Here is a 12,461-nt window from a genome sequence, read left to right on the forward strand (position 1 = left end):
ACTCACATTTTGACACCATGGGTAAGTCATTATCCAAAATGTGCCGAATATAAACATAATTTATTTTCCCCTCCTCTCTCCCCAAAGGAATACACCATTGACGTCTTTTTCCGTCAGTCCTGGAGAGATGAAAGGCTGAAGTTTGATGGCCCCATGAAAATCCTTCCCCTGAACAACCTGCTGGCCAGTAAGATCTGGACTCCTGACACTTTCTTCCACAACGGGAAGAAATCTGTTGCCCACAACATGACAACCCCCAACAAGCTGCTGCGCCTGGTGGACAATGGCACCCTCCTGTACACCATGAGGTGAGGCTGGCTCTCCTTCCAGGGAATCCTCTGCACACACAGGGACCTCAGGGTGCAGCACAGCAGGGTTTGTGCAGGCTTCCACTAACTCTTGGTAGAGACTCGAGTCCCACCCTGCTGCTTTCCTTGTTTCCTGCCTATGGACCATCACTGATCCTCAGCTTGGCACATTTTTACAGGGAGATTTTCCCTCATCGTTCACATTGATTTTTTTTTGTTTTTATGTGCCCAGGTACATGTGTCAGGATCTGTAGTTTGTGAGGTGGATGTGCCACCTGGCCTAATTCTCTTCCTGACCTGTGATGGGATATGAACCAGGTATATAATGTTGATATGGGGACATTAAACTGGGAGAATTTGTTATTCTCCAGCAGCTTGAGAACAGATCTAAATTTGTTCAGCATGTTAGAGCAGAACCATTTCACACATCTAATGAGACCAAGCTTGCTTGTGACAACAATGGGGTTGTTTTTTCCCACTTTGTGGAATAAAAAAAATCCAAATCTATGTGATCGATGCGCATCATTAGGGGAAAAAACCCAACAAACAGCTAATTAAAAACTGTCATTTGGAGAAGCCAGGGTTGCAGGAGCCATAAGTTGTAAATGAAACAACAAGCTGCTGATAAATGCACAAGAAAGGTATTGAGTTGGTTTTGGCAAGGTGTAAATCTTTGTTTTATAAAATTATTTTCTCTGTCTCCACCTCCAAGCCAATCCTAACTAATATCAGGCTTCATTGTGGATTCTGTGTGCTGAGATGCTGCACTTTCACCTCTGTTTTTGAGGACCAGGCAGAATTTCATCTCTTCATAGTTAAACTGGCTGAGAATCTACATGGTGTCAGCAAGTTTTCCAGCCTACATTGATAAACAATGCCTTGCTTTTGTGCAGCAGCTCTCAAATATGAGCTAATCCTGCCAGTGCCCTGGGGGTTTAGGTCTCCACACATCAGTGATCCCACATTAAGGCAGATGGGGTAAATGAAGGGAAAAGCCCAACTTGACTCAAGGGCTCTGTTCTGCTCCCAGCTCTCTGACCTGCAAGTAGACAACTCACACTCCCTGCACTTTGTATCATTGTCTGACTGTAAAGTATTACAGGAGCTGCTGGCATCAGACAGGGGAAAAAAAAAAAAAAAAAAAAAGAGAAAAAAAAGACTCGATTTCAGAGCTTTTAAATCATTTTGCTGCTTCTTTATTCAGCAAATAGCCATTAGCTTCAGCAAGTTTTGTGTGACTAAGAAAGTGTTGGATTTATTTTTCCATTCAGGGCTGGGCAGGTGCCAGGATGGCAGCAGCATCATGAGACTCTTGGGAATGAGCTTCTGGAAGAAAAGAGAGTCTTGGGATTTTTTAAAATAAACTCAAGCCATCCTTCAGTTTAGTTGTCTGCTGAAGAACTGGGGAATGAAGGTCCTCCTCTTACATGTCCTCCTGTCCCCCTTAAATACATCCCTAAGGCTTTGTCAGAGGCGAGGAGCCCACTCAGAGGCTGAGGGTTGGATATGAGGCCTTTTGTCACGTTTTGAATTGCACAGAACCAGGAGCTCTTGTGCACAGAGATCTTTTCTTCACCCAGTGTGTGAAGCCCAGGAGAAGCTCTGGGCAGCACGTCCTGGAGCTGGTCATGTGCTTAGAGCTGACAGATGACCACAGCATGCTGGGACAAAGCAGTTAAACACATCCAGGATGGAATATCTGTCCTGGAGCATCTGATGATTCCCTTTCTTCCTCTTGCTCAGGACCAGGCTCTCTTTTGAGTGGGGTGTCAGAAAGGCAGATGCAAGGGCACAGACTGCAGGGCCAGGATCAAGTCTCAGGCTCAGCTACCAAATCCTACCTGGCTTTGCCACTCCAAGGCACTCCCACCTCAATTCCTCTGTCAAATGATGATGGTTGTATCACCCTCCCTTGTTAACTGCTTTGAAACCTCCTCCCAGGGAAGAGCTGGAGGGAGTCTCTTGTTTTCTGTCCAAGTGATGCATTTGCTGTCCTCCCCCACGCCCAGGGATGTGCATGTGTGTCCTTCCTAAAGGAAGGAGCAGGACCTTGAAGCCAAACTCACACAGCTGACATCCAGCAAAAAGTGCCCTGCTGACTGGGGAGAGAGTTTGGGCTTCCACCAGATTTCCAGTGGCCTGGCAGCAGTGCCCAGGTGATCCCTTGCAGGCTCAGTCTAGATTGGTGCCTGGCCATGCAGTTTGACTCCTGAGAATATCCTGCTCCTTTTCCCTTGTACCAGCCAATATCCTTGAGGGATCAGCTCTGCTGATGTGCAATTAGAGGCACGTCTCTTGCTATTTATCCTGCTGGGAAAGCCAACTTCTCTTAGTCAAGGCTTACAGTTATAGATGAACTTGCTCTGGTGGAACAGCAAGTCTGGCACATGCATCCAGCAAAATTACACCTGTGTGACAATATTTATAGCTCCTGGAGAGAGCCTCTTCATCACTGACCTGAGCTCCCAGGAGCTGCACAGCAGCTGTAGCCAAGCATCCAGAGATTTCCTTCAGCCACAGCACATTCCCCTCATGGATCAGTGCAATGTCACAGTGCACACCCCTGACCACTGACAGACCTTGGCACTGAGTCACAAAACAACCTTTGTGACCACTGCCCTGAACTGCATTTCTCTGCTCCCCTGGATTCCTGATCCCTCTGCATCGCCCCTGCCTCAGAGGGCACGGGGAGCGCAGTTTTATTATGTAGCCCTGCCTCTGCAGTCTCTTTTTGTGGAGCTCCTACAGCATCCAAGTAGTTCACAAAAGCCCAGCTGTGGTCTCTAAACTCTGGTGTCAGACCTGAGTGCAACAACCTGGCAATTGTGCATGGATTTCCATGAGGAAGAGGCAGAAGTAGCCAGCCATCTCTGGGTGTACTCTCAGCCTTGGATTGTGTGGGGCACATAGATAATGGTCTGGTTCCTCCTAGCCTTGAAGCATATAAAAATAGTGAAAGTTTAATGCTGTGCTGATGGCATTCAGTTTTGTGAATCAAGGCTTTAAAAAGCTCTTCTGCTTTTAACAGGGCCTGACAGAATGGCGTGTTGAGGCTTTGTGGTTATTGTCAGAGTGGTTCCCAGACAATATGTGCTCAAGTTATGCATTTGGAGGATGTTTTCTTTACTTGTCAGGCTGACACATTCACTGCATGCCCAAAGACTGCTTCAAGAGCCTCTGCTGCTGAAGACAATGTGCAGTCCTTGGAAGCAGGGTCTGTGAACCCTCAGGTGAGGCAGAGCAGGAGGGACAGCTGAGCCCAGGACACGTGCAGACCCACAGGGGCTGTGGAATCCCAGGACAAGTCCTCTACCTGGTGTGCTACTCAGGGGTTTGGGTTTCCTTTTGAAATCACAGAGCTTTGCGGTGTCTCTCCCTCAGCAAAGGCTTTGGGTGTCTGTACTGGCTGGGTTTTTTAGCCCTCAGGCAAGTTGTGATGGCTCCAGGCTGTGCAGCAGCCTCCCCCACGATGGAGGTGCAGCCTGTCTGCAGGAACAGCAGCTGGGACAGCTCAGCCCCAGCTCTCCTGGGCTGGGTGGGCTCTGTGTGTCCCACACCAGGGCTGATCCCAGAAAACATCACAGATCCCAGCAGAGCAGAGCTTGGCTGGCTGATACAAGCAGGCAACAAGATGAGGTTTGCCCCAACTTTTCCCTGCCAGAGCAGATCCAAGGACAAAAATGATCTGTTTTCCAGGCTTGGCTTTGTGCAGGCAGACTGTTTTAAGGAAACTGTCCCAGGAGGGAGAAATCCTCAGAGAACACCTTATCTCACTGCATTTGTGCCATCATGGGCTGAAATCTCCAGGGGCTGGGGGAGGATGGAAAGTGAAATCAGTGCTTCCAGTTCCAGCACGAGGATCCTAGAAGCAATTTGGCTTTCAAGCTCAAACCCCGGCAATTAAACCTAACCTAGATTCTCCCACAGCCTAAACCGTAAACACTGCTCGGCCTGACTGCGGTTGTTAATGAACCTCCTGGAGAAGAAATCAGGACAAAACTCCAGCAGTATCCCTGGCATAAACAAAGCCAGCCCCGCCGTGCAGGGTGCTGTCATGTTTTTGTAGCGCTCACACACCGAGGGATTATCACATTTGCGTCCCAGAAATTGGGCTGAGATCCTGGCTCATCCTGCAGCTGCACGCAGGTAACGACAGGGGCTCTAATGACACATCAAAGGCTTTGCTGAGCTCCTGGTAACCATGAGAACGCAGATGAAGAGGTTTGCTAGCCCTGGCAGAGGTATGTTTAGCCTGATTCACGCTTCTTGCCATTGTGTTGGCGCAGTTCAAAGGACTTCCTGTGACTTTAAAAGAATAAAAAAAAACACGGTTTCTGTCCTGGGTGTTCCACTTTCGGTGCCATTGTGCCAGCAAAGTGAAGAGAAAACATTGGGAGTTCGGGGTTTGGCTGCAAGACAGTTCTGCATAAGCTACTGCAGGCGCCTGGGACAGATGAGCCAAAGGCTACAGCTGCTGGCTGATGTGATTTCTGGCAGCATGGCAATTTTTCACGTGCTCTTTAGGCTTTCTAAGGACATTTCAGGGCTTCTGGATGTGAATAGCCCATCAGAGCAATGAAGCAAAATGCAGTGGCTCTCTGGCCATCAGCTCCCTTGCACAGGATGAGGGGCACAGATGAGAATTTCTGCAAAAATCACTTCAGTCCAAATGCTGTGGTAATTGTCTGGGAAGGGAGAGACATTCCTTGTGGTTTGACATTTTGATGTTTCTTGTGTTACCTGTGAACCTGCTGACCTGTGGCTGGCTGAAGCTGCTGAACCAGACCCATCTTGCTGGAATAATGTGACTTTTCTTTTTTTTAAAATTTAATTTCAGGAGACTTAAAAATTCCTTCAGTTGTAGGTGGAGAAGTGGCAGATTAGGTTGCTTTCTCAGTGTTTTGTTGATGGATTTATTGTTTTATTGCTTGCTGGCTCAGCTAATAAAACAGGCTTTAGATTTAAAATGCAACTGCTGCATTCCCAAACACAGAGGCAGTCATCCAGCATCCATATAAAGTTGTCTCCTTCCTTTAACAACCCTTGCTCTTGTTGGCCATGGTCTGGAGAGGGCAGGAGGGTTTGGCCAGTCCTGGTCTCCTCTGAGGCTCTTCCTGGCTGCTCTAAAGGGCACAAACCCACAGTGTGCAGTCCTTGGGTCACTCAGCCTTACTCAGAGTGGCTGATGATCACAGTGAACACTTGCAGACAGTACAGTGGATGGAAAAGACTTTTCTGGGCTTTTTGGGGTGAGCTCAGGATGCATCAGAAGGAAGTCACTGGTCAGAGACGAGATCCTTTGGAAAAGCCAACTTTGGGAACTCCCAGCTAAGAGCCTTTGGAAATAATAAAGCAATGATTGAAGCAGATGAAAAACCAGAAGGGTAAAAAGGAAAATTCTGGTGTGGGCTTCTGAGGGAGACAGGGGAAATGCCTCAATATTTCTCTGACACAAGTGACAGTGACAAAATGAGAAGCAGAAAGTCCATTGCAGTTGGAAAAGACACAGAAAGAATTGAAGACTAAGATCTGTGAGAATATGCTTGACAAGCTTGCCAGCCATGAGCTGCCCAAGTGGATTTGGAGCTAGCTGAAGAGAACATCACAAAAGAAACAGAAGAGGAAGAGCAAGGCACTCAAGTTGCCAGGTTTTTATACCTGCTTCTTGAAATCCATATTGGAAAAGAGAGGCATCAGAGCAAATGAGCAATTTGTTCACGGCGGCCTTTGAGTGTCCAGGGGAAAATAATTATAACACTTGTGCTTGTAGGCTTGTCAAAATTGCTGTCAGACTTCAGTGAGCCTTGACTGAAGTCTAAAGGTCAAGTTGATGCTTTGTGAGGCTACCTGGAACAGAGGCTGGACAGAGATAAAGGAATAAAATAGCATTTTATTAAAAGGCCTTTGAAGGATACAACTTGGGCAGTACAAGAGCCCAGCCAAGGCTACACCCAAGATGGGAGAGAGGTCACGAGTTTTCACACTTTTATAGGTTTTGGTCCATTTCCATACTGGGGTTAATTGTCCAGTTTCAGGTGATGCAGTCCCATCCTCCCAGGTCGCTCTCCTCAGTTTGGGGCTGTTTGCACTTGCTGGGCCTGGAGCTGCAGCGGTGTCCTTGGTTCTGGGGCTGGGAAAGGATTGTTGTGTCTGCCTGAGCTGTGGGGAGATCCTGCTGACACTCTGTATGAACTCCAGAGTTATGAACCAATTCAGTAGAGAATCTGGAAAATATGAAAACTAAAACTTAAGGCATCAAGGTCTTCTTCTCTTTCATGTAAAACAGGGGCATTCAGTGCAGTGATGAAGGAGAGATCAAGTCAGAGAGGGTGATTTGTCTCCAAGAAGTTGCTTTGGGCACACAGTGGTTCTTGGCTTGGCTGAGAAAGCCAGGCTGGAGCCAGAAATGAAGCAAGCAGGACAGCTGAATTGCCAGATTCCCAAAGATTCGGAGAACTGGGAGTTCATGCCCTGCTCTGAGTGCTGCAGGGGCTCCAGAGAGTTTGGGCCACCCAGCTCAGCCCCACCAAAATTATGGCAACTCTCCTCCTCTGCTTCTTGAAGTAACTCCTCTGCTCTCCCTCGTGGGGTTGCCAGCTCCCCTAAACCCTCTGGGAGCTGCAGGTGAGGCTGGATGTGGGTCTGAAATGCCAGGGTTCCTTTCCTCAGCTGGCAGAGCAGAGCTCACAGGTGATGGAGAGGCTCCAGTGCAGCAGCAGCTGTGCAGGCTTTGCTGCCTTGGGCCCCGTGTGTGGGTGTCCCCTGTCCCAGCAGCAGCTGCCACATGCAGCCACTGCAGCCGTGCCACCCCTGCCACCTCACAGCCATTCTGCTTTGTTTCTTCCACAGGAGATTTTACAACAATTTGTAAGGGGTTGTTTTTGTCCACTGAATTTTATTATGCCAAATTTTAAAAAAAAAAGTCCTCTTCTTTTTTTTTTTCTTGCTTGTTTTGGGTTTTTATGGGTTTTTTTGGGTTTTTTTAAAGGTTTGTCCACCTAAAAGAAATAACCTTTTATTTTATTTCCTTTAAAAAAATATTGTATTCTTTGCTTTTAGCAAACAAAACCCAAAGCCTTTATTTTTTCAGGCTTTATTTTGCATTTGACTAAGCCTCAGTATTTTCTGTGAAGAATAACTTAGCTGAACATTTTTCTAGCTGAAGAAAAATATCTCAATAGAAGCTTCTCGACCTGAGTTTTGCACAAGCCACCTTCAGTCTGTGCAGTTGCCCTTTGCATCCACATGTTGCTCCTGCCATGCTTTGTTTGCTGTTTTGCTGAGCCATCAGAAGTGAGTCCTTTTTTTTTTTTTTTCCCCTACAAATAGTTCTTTTCAGAGAAGATTGTTTCAGCCATCTCCTGGGAGGTTGTCTCTCCCTGGCTGCACGCTTTGCAGTACTCCAGGAAGGAACACGAGCTCCCTTTTTTAGAGCCCTTTATAATGGATCCTTTTATACCATATTCTGCAGCACACTGCTTTTATGGCTGTTCCTCCCTCACAAAGCTGCTTCCTGACAAGGTATCCTACCGGGATTTGGGGGATTTGGAAGGCACAGCTTGTCCTGCACGCCCCCAGGCAGCCCCAGGATGTTCCAGTTCTTCACCTGCCTGCAGCATCCTCCGCAGTGCTGCCGGCGAGGGAGGAGCCAGGGGAGGTGGGATGAGATGTCCCACATGGACAGGGGCTGCTGTGTCCTGGTGGTTTCATGGATCTGGCTGACTTTGGGCAATCCAGCCCTCAGCTCCTGCCACACCACCAGCCCTGCTCCCTGAAGCCCTGAAACCATTCCCCTCTGCCTTCCAGCATGGGCCATGAGGTGTCCCCTGGCCCCAGGAGCTCTGCTCACAGCAAACAGGAGTCCTGGGCGCTGGCAGATTTTGTGAGAGTGGGTGAAGATGGACTCGGGCAATAGGGTTGAGTTTCCACCGTGGAAAAGGCCACCAGATGTGTGTCCTTCTGTCCTCTCCACAGCTGGGGGCCTTCTGCCCAGAGACCCCGAGGCTGGTGAGCACCTCGAGGCCTTTGCCACCGCTGGTGGCTGCAGGAGGCTGTGGCAGAAGGGCCAGGCCTGTCCCTGAGCAGCCCCTGTGCTCTGTCCTGCAGGCTGACCATCCACGCCGAGTGCCCCATGCACCTGGAGGACTTCCCAATGGACGTGCACGCCTGCCCCCTGAAATTTGGGAGCTGTAAGTACCCCCAGCAGCCCCTGCAAGGAGGTGGAACAGAGCTGAAGAGCAGTCCTGGGTGTGGATGGTGTCACATAGTGTTTTAGTAACAGCAATATTCATTTTTGCTAATGGTAAAGTGACCAAAAATTTTTTTTTTTCCTCATACATCCAATTCCTACCATCACCAAGTGACTCTGTGCTCAATTCAGGCTTACAGGATGGGTTAGACACACGTGGTTTTGCTGTAAATTTATTTAGAAAGTAGCCAGGTAGGAATCAGTCTCTTCTCCCAAGTAACAAGTGACAGGATGAGAGGAAATGACCTCAAGGGGCGTTTAGATTGGATATTAGGAAAAACATCTTCACTTCAAGCATTGGAACAAGCAGCTCAGGGAAGTGGAGTCACTATCCCTCAAAGTGTTCCAAAAATGTGCATTTTGGGCACTTGGAGACATGGGCTTGGCAGTGCTCTGTTAATGGTTGGGCTTGATAATCTTAGAGGGCTTTTCTAACGTTAATGATTCTGTGATTATAAATCTGAACTGTGCTTTCTCTTCATCACAAGGGGATGCTGGGAAGACAGATTTGGGACAGTAGTGGTGGCTCCTGCTGGGTGTCCCATCCTGCCTGTCTGTGGAGAGCCTGAAATGGCTGGTTCCTCCGGCTCCACGCTCCACAGGAGCTCCCAAACCCCTTGACACTCTTCAGTCTGTCAGGCAGGCTGCTCCCAAGTGAAAGGCGTGGAAACTCTGGGAATCTCAGTCCCAGCAGCCAAGGGTCCTGGTTTAGGGAAGATTTGCAGGTGAGTTGAAAGCTGCTCACAGCCTCCCAGACTTGCAGCTGCTCAGCTGCTTGGGCTCCCCATAGAAGGTCCCTTATCTTTCCCATATGCAAGTTAAATTTCATTTGGTTTTGTTCCTAAAGTGAGCAGGAGCCAAACCCCAAGACCCTGGCTCACCATGATGTGAAAATAACATCCTAGCCTAGATTCTTTCCCAAGTCCAGTGAACTGGTCACCACTTTTAGTCTATATTTGTGTTAGATGAGAGAGTTTCCCACCTCCAGCTAAAGAATGAGCCCACAGCAGTAACCCCCAGAGAAACCCCAACCTTCCCAAACTGACACTCCCTGTAGCCCTTTGGGAGCTAACTGAGGACAAAGTTGAAAAGTTTGATTGGCAGGAGAGGAAATCATATTTATCATGTGCATCTGCTCTTCTGCCTCATGACAAAGTGTACCCATGAAAGTGGATTATTCAGAACTACTAAAATAAAGCTATTTCTTAGGCAGTACCTAATTAAATGTAGAACTCATTGCCACAAGACATCACTAAGGCCAGTAAAATAGCAAGCCTTAGAGAAGGATGAATTATTAATGTTAATTGACCTTGTGAGGAGGGATATCAAATCTCATACCTCAGGCCCAAACTCTGGGATTATTACAAGACTTGCAGGAAGGCAGATTACTCCACATCTAATTGCTTATAATGTTTCTTGGTGAGGAAAAGAGATTAATGTGTGTATTTCTGCTGAACACCCTTTGGGGTTATTTTTTTTTTACTGATTTGACCTCTGAATGATGAGAGTTTTGAGACAAGGAGCTCAGAAAGCTGCCCCTGGTTAACATTAATGTGACTTTTTCTAAAGCACCGGCACAGCATCTGAGCTCACCTCTCCTGTGTTGGAGTGGGATTAAACCAGTGTTTTCACTAAAAAGCCACTGACAGCTGGAAGCTGCTCATTTTCAAGAAGCCTGAAGTGGGTCAGATTTGCAATTAGAAGGACAATGCCCGTGCCAGACCCATGCTGCTCACAGGATGCTGAGTTTGCCTCACAGACCATTTTCTGCTGATCCCCACAAGTGGCTCAGCAGTGGCCTCCTGTCCCTGGGCCACCGCGGAAGCCCCACCAGGGGGCAAGGCAGAGAATTTTCAGGGGAATTAAGGACAATTTAGGCATTCCAGAGAGCTTCAGCTGCCCACCTGCATCATCCCTTGGGCCAAGGGCAGTGAAGGGATAGGCTTTGCCTATCCCCCTGCTCCCTGGAAGATGAATGTGCACTGCAGAGAGCTGTTCCTAAGGCCATCACAGGACATTTGTACTGCAGCTGTCTGAGACCAGGGGAGCAAAAGATGTTGCTGAATTTACCAGCTCCTCTAAATGTCCACGAGCTGTCCCTGTTTGGATTGGATTTTGCATTGCAAACGAGGCATTGAGCAGAACCAAAGCAGCTGCCTGGCATTAAACATGTTCCAAGCATCCATGCCATGCCTGTGTGACATCAGATACCCTTCTGTCCCAGACAACCAGCTACACAGACAACTGAATTATCAGGAATGAGGGCAATGAAACTGTGGGCAAGTTCTTTTTGTAGGCTGAGAGTGGCAGTGGCTGGACTGTGACTGTAGAGCATCAGGTGAAAGAGCAGTGGCAGAGCTTTACAAAGCTCTAAAGGAGGGTGGAGGGCTCCAGAAGCATGTGCAGGGCTGGAAGGAGGGGTTGACAAATCCTCCATTGGAGACTGGGATTGGAAAACACCCCATGAGTGTGTTTTCCAACATGGGGTGTGAGGTGCCAGTCTGCGTCAGAAGAGCTTTGACAGCACTCTGACCTGCTGAGAGACATTGGCTGATCATCAAAACCCCTCCCAGCGCTTTGCACAGCCTCTGCTTAACTCTGAACAGGTTTGCCAAACCCCACAGTGCAGGCAGAACAGTGGTTGTTTTAGGAAGATCACAGAAATGGGGTTTCCTCAGGACACAATCCTCCACAAAGCAGGAGCTGAGACGTTTCTCTGGTAGACCTGACACATTTCTTGACCTGACCCCAGCCAAAGAATTCCTTCAGGTCTTCACCAGGAGAAGGTGGTGAGTAGGAATGAACTGAAGGCTTGGTTTAGTGAACTTTGTTCTTGCTTAAAAAGCTGGTGCAAAATTGATATAGACAGGAATTTTGGGCATTATGGGGAGAAATAGCTCCTAGCAGAGTCTGGAGAGACTCAATTTTTAGGTAACCATAGGACTGGAAAAACCAAGAGCACTCTTGAGAGAGGAACTGGCTGTGAGGACAGAGCAGGGCTCGGTCACAAACCCAGGGAAAAAGCATTTAGGTGTGAGAGGACACCACCTCCAAATCTGAGAGTCTTGGAGAGGGTTTTGAGTGAAGGTAAAGACTTTTAACTTTTTAACCTAAAATTTAGCCCCGTTTGCATTCAGCCTTTGTTGCCAGCTGCTGCCAGCAGGACTTTCCCTGTCCCTGGCATGGCTGTGGCTGTCCTGCTGCCCCAGCATCCTGCTGGCTTGGATGCTTTCCTGTGTTGTCCCTGCTTGGAGCCAGCCCTTGCAGAGTCAGCATGTCACAGGGACAGCCTTTCTCTCAATGACAGAGCTCTGCCCCTCTCCAGCTCCCTTCCAAAAACCCCAGCTCGCTCCTGCTCATTTGATTTAACAGTTGTTGATCTGCCTTGGTCCCTGGCCATGCTTGGCTGTGCTCAGCCATGTGGCTCTGAGAGATGCACAGCAAAGATTAATTTGGCTACAGGCTAATTTTGGTATATTTTAGGTCGGACAGAAGCACAGATCTCGTTCTTCTCCCTTATCTGCAGATGCCTACACAAAGACAGAGGTGATCTACACCTGGACCCTGGGGAAGGATAAATCCGTGGAAGTAGCCAAGGGTGGATCTCGCCTGAACCAGTATGACCTGCTGGGCCATGTGGTTGGGACAGAGATGGTTCGATCCAGCACAGGTATTTGTGGGACCAGCATGTGGGCTGAGCTGCTCCAGGGATGAGATGGACTCTGGGCTTGGAATGCCACGATTGGGAATAATTGTTGAGGCAGCCCAGGACCACAGCACCTCCTAAGCCAGGAGGATATGGCTGGTGATGTCTTCAGCAGTCGCCAAGAGGCAGAAAAGAGTTTGATTTTCAGTGGTTTCCACTGAAAGAGCCTTATTGCCCACAGTCTTTAAGAGAACTGATC

The 12,461-nt window shown here is 48.3% G+C and overlaps 1 protein-coding gene and 1 long non-coding RNA gene across 4 annotated transcripts in view; one reads left to right on the forward strand and one right to left on the reverse strand.

Annotated features, from left to right (window-relative positions):
• The window catches only part of LOC111929183 (gamma-aminobutyric acid type A receptor subunit alpha3), a 72,768-nt gene that overhangs the window by 41,610 nt on the left and 18,697 nt on the right, over positions 1 to 12,461 (forward strand). For both annotated transcript variants that reach the window (XM_023926688.2, XM_086850160.1), the window contains exons 5-7: positions 88 to 308; positions 8,415 to 8,497; positions 12,083 to 12,226. In XM_023926688.2, coding sequence (XP_023782456.2) covers positions 88 to 308; positions 8,415 to 8,497; positions 12,083 to 12,226 — 448 coding nt within the window. The remainder of the gene's footprint in view (positions 1 to 87; positions 309 to 8,414; positions 8,498 to 12,082; positions 12,227 to 12,461) is intronic.
• Positions 1,482 to 2,881, reverse strand: LOC111929186 (uncharacterized). Of its 2 annotated transcripts, none has more exons than XR_002864564.2 (2): positions 2,766 to 2,881; positions 1,482 to 2,615 (listed from the first exon to the last, which is right to left on the reverse strand). It is a non-coding gene; the product is annotated as an uncharacterized LOC111929186 (long non-coding RNA). The 2 variants fall into 2 exon arrangements; XR_002864566.2 differs by having other exon boundaries at positions 1,482 to 2,618.

Source organism: Cyanistes caeruleus, chromosome 14, assembly GCF_971803275.1.
Source record: "Cyanistes caeruleus chromosome 14, bCyaCae1.hap1.1, whole genome shotgun sequence".
NCBI classification, from domain to species: Eukaryota; Metazoa; Chordata; class Aves; order Passeriformes; family Paridae; genus Cyanistes; species Cyanistes caeruleus.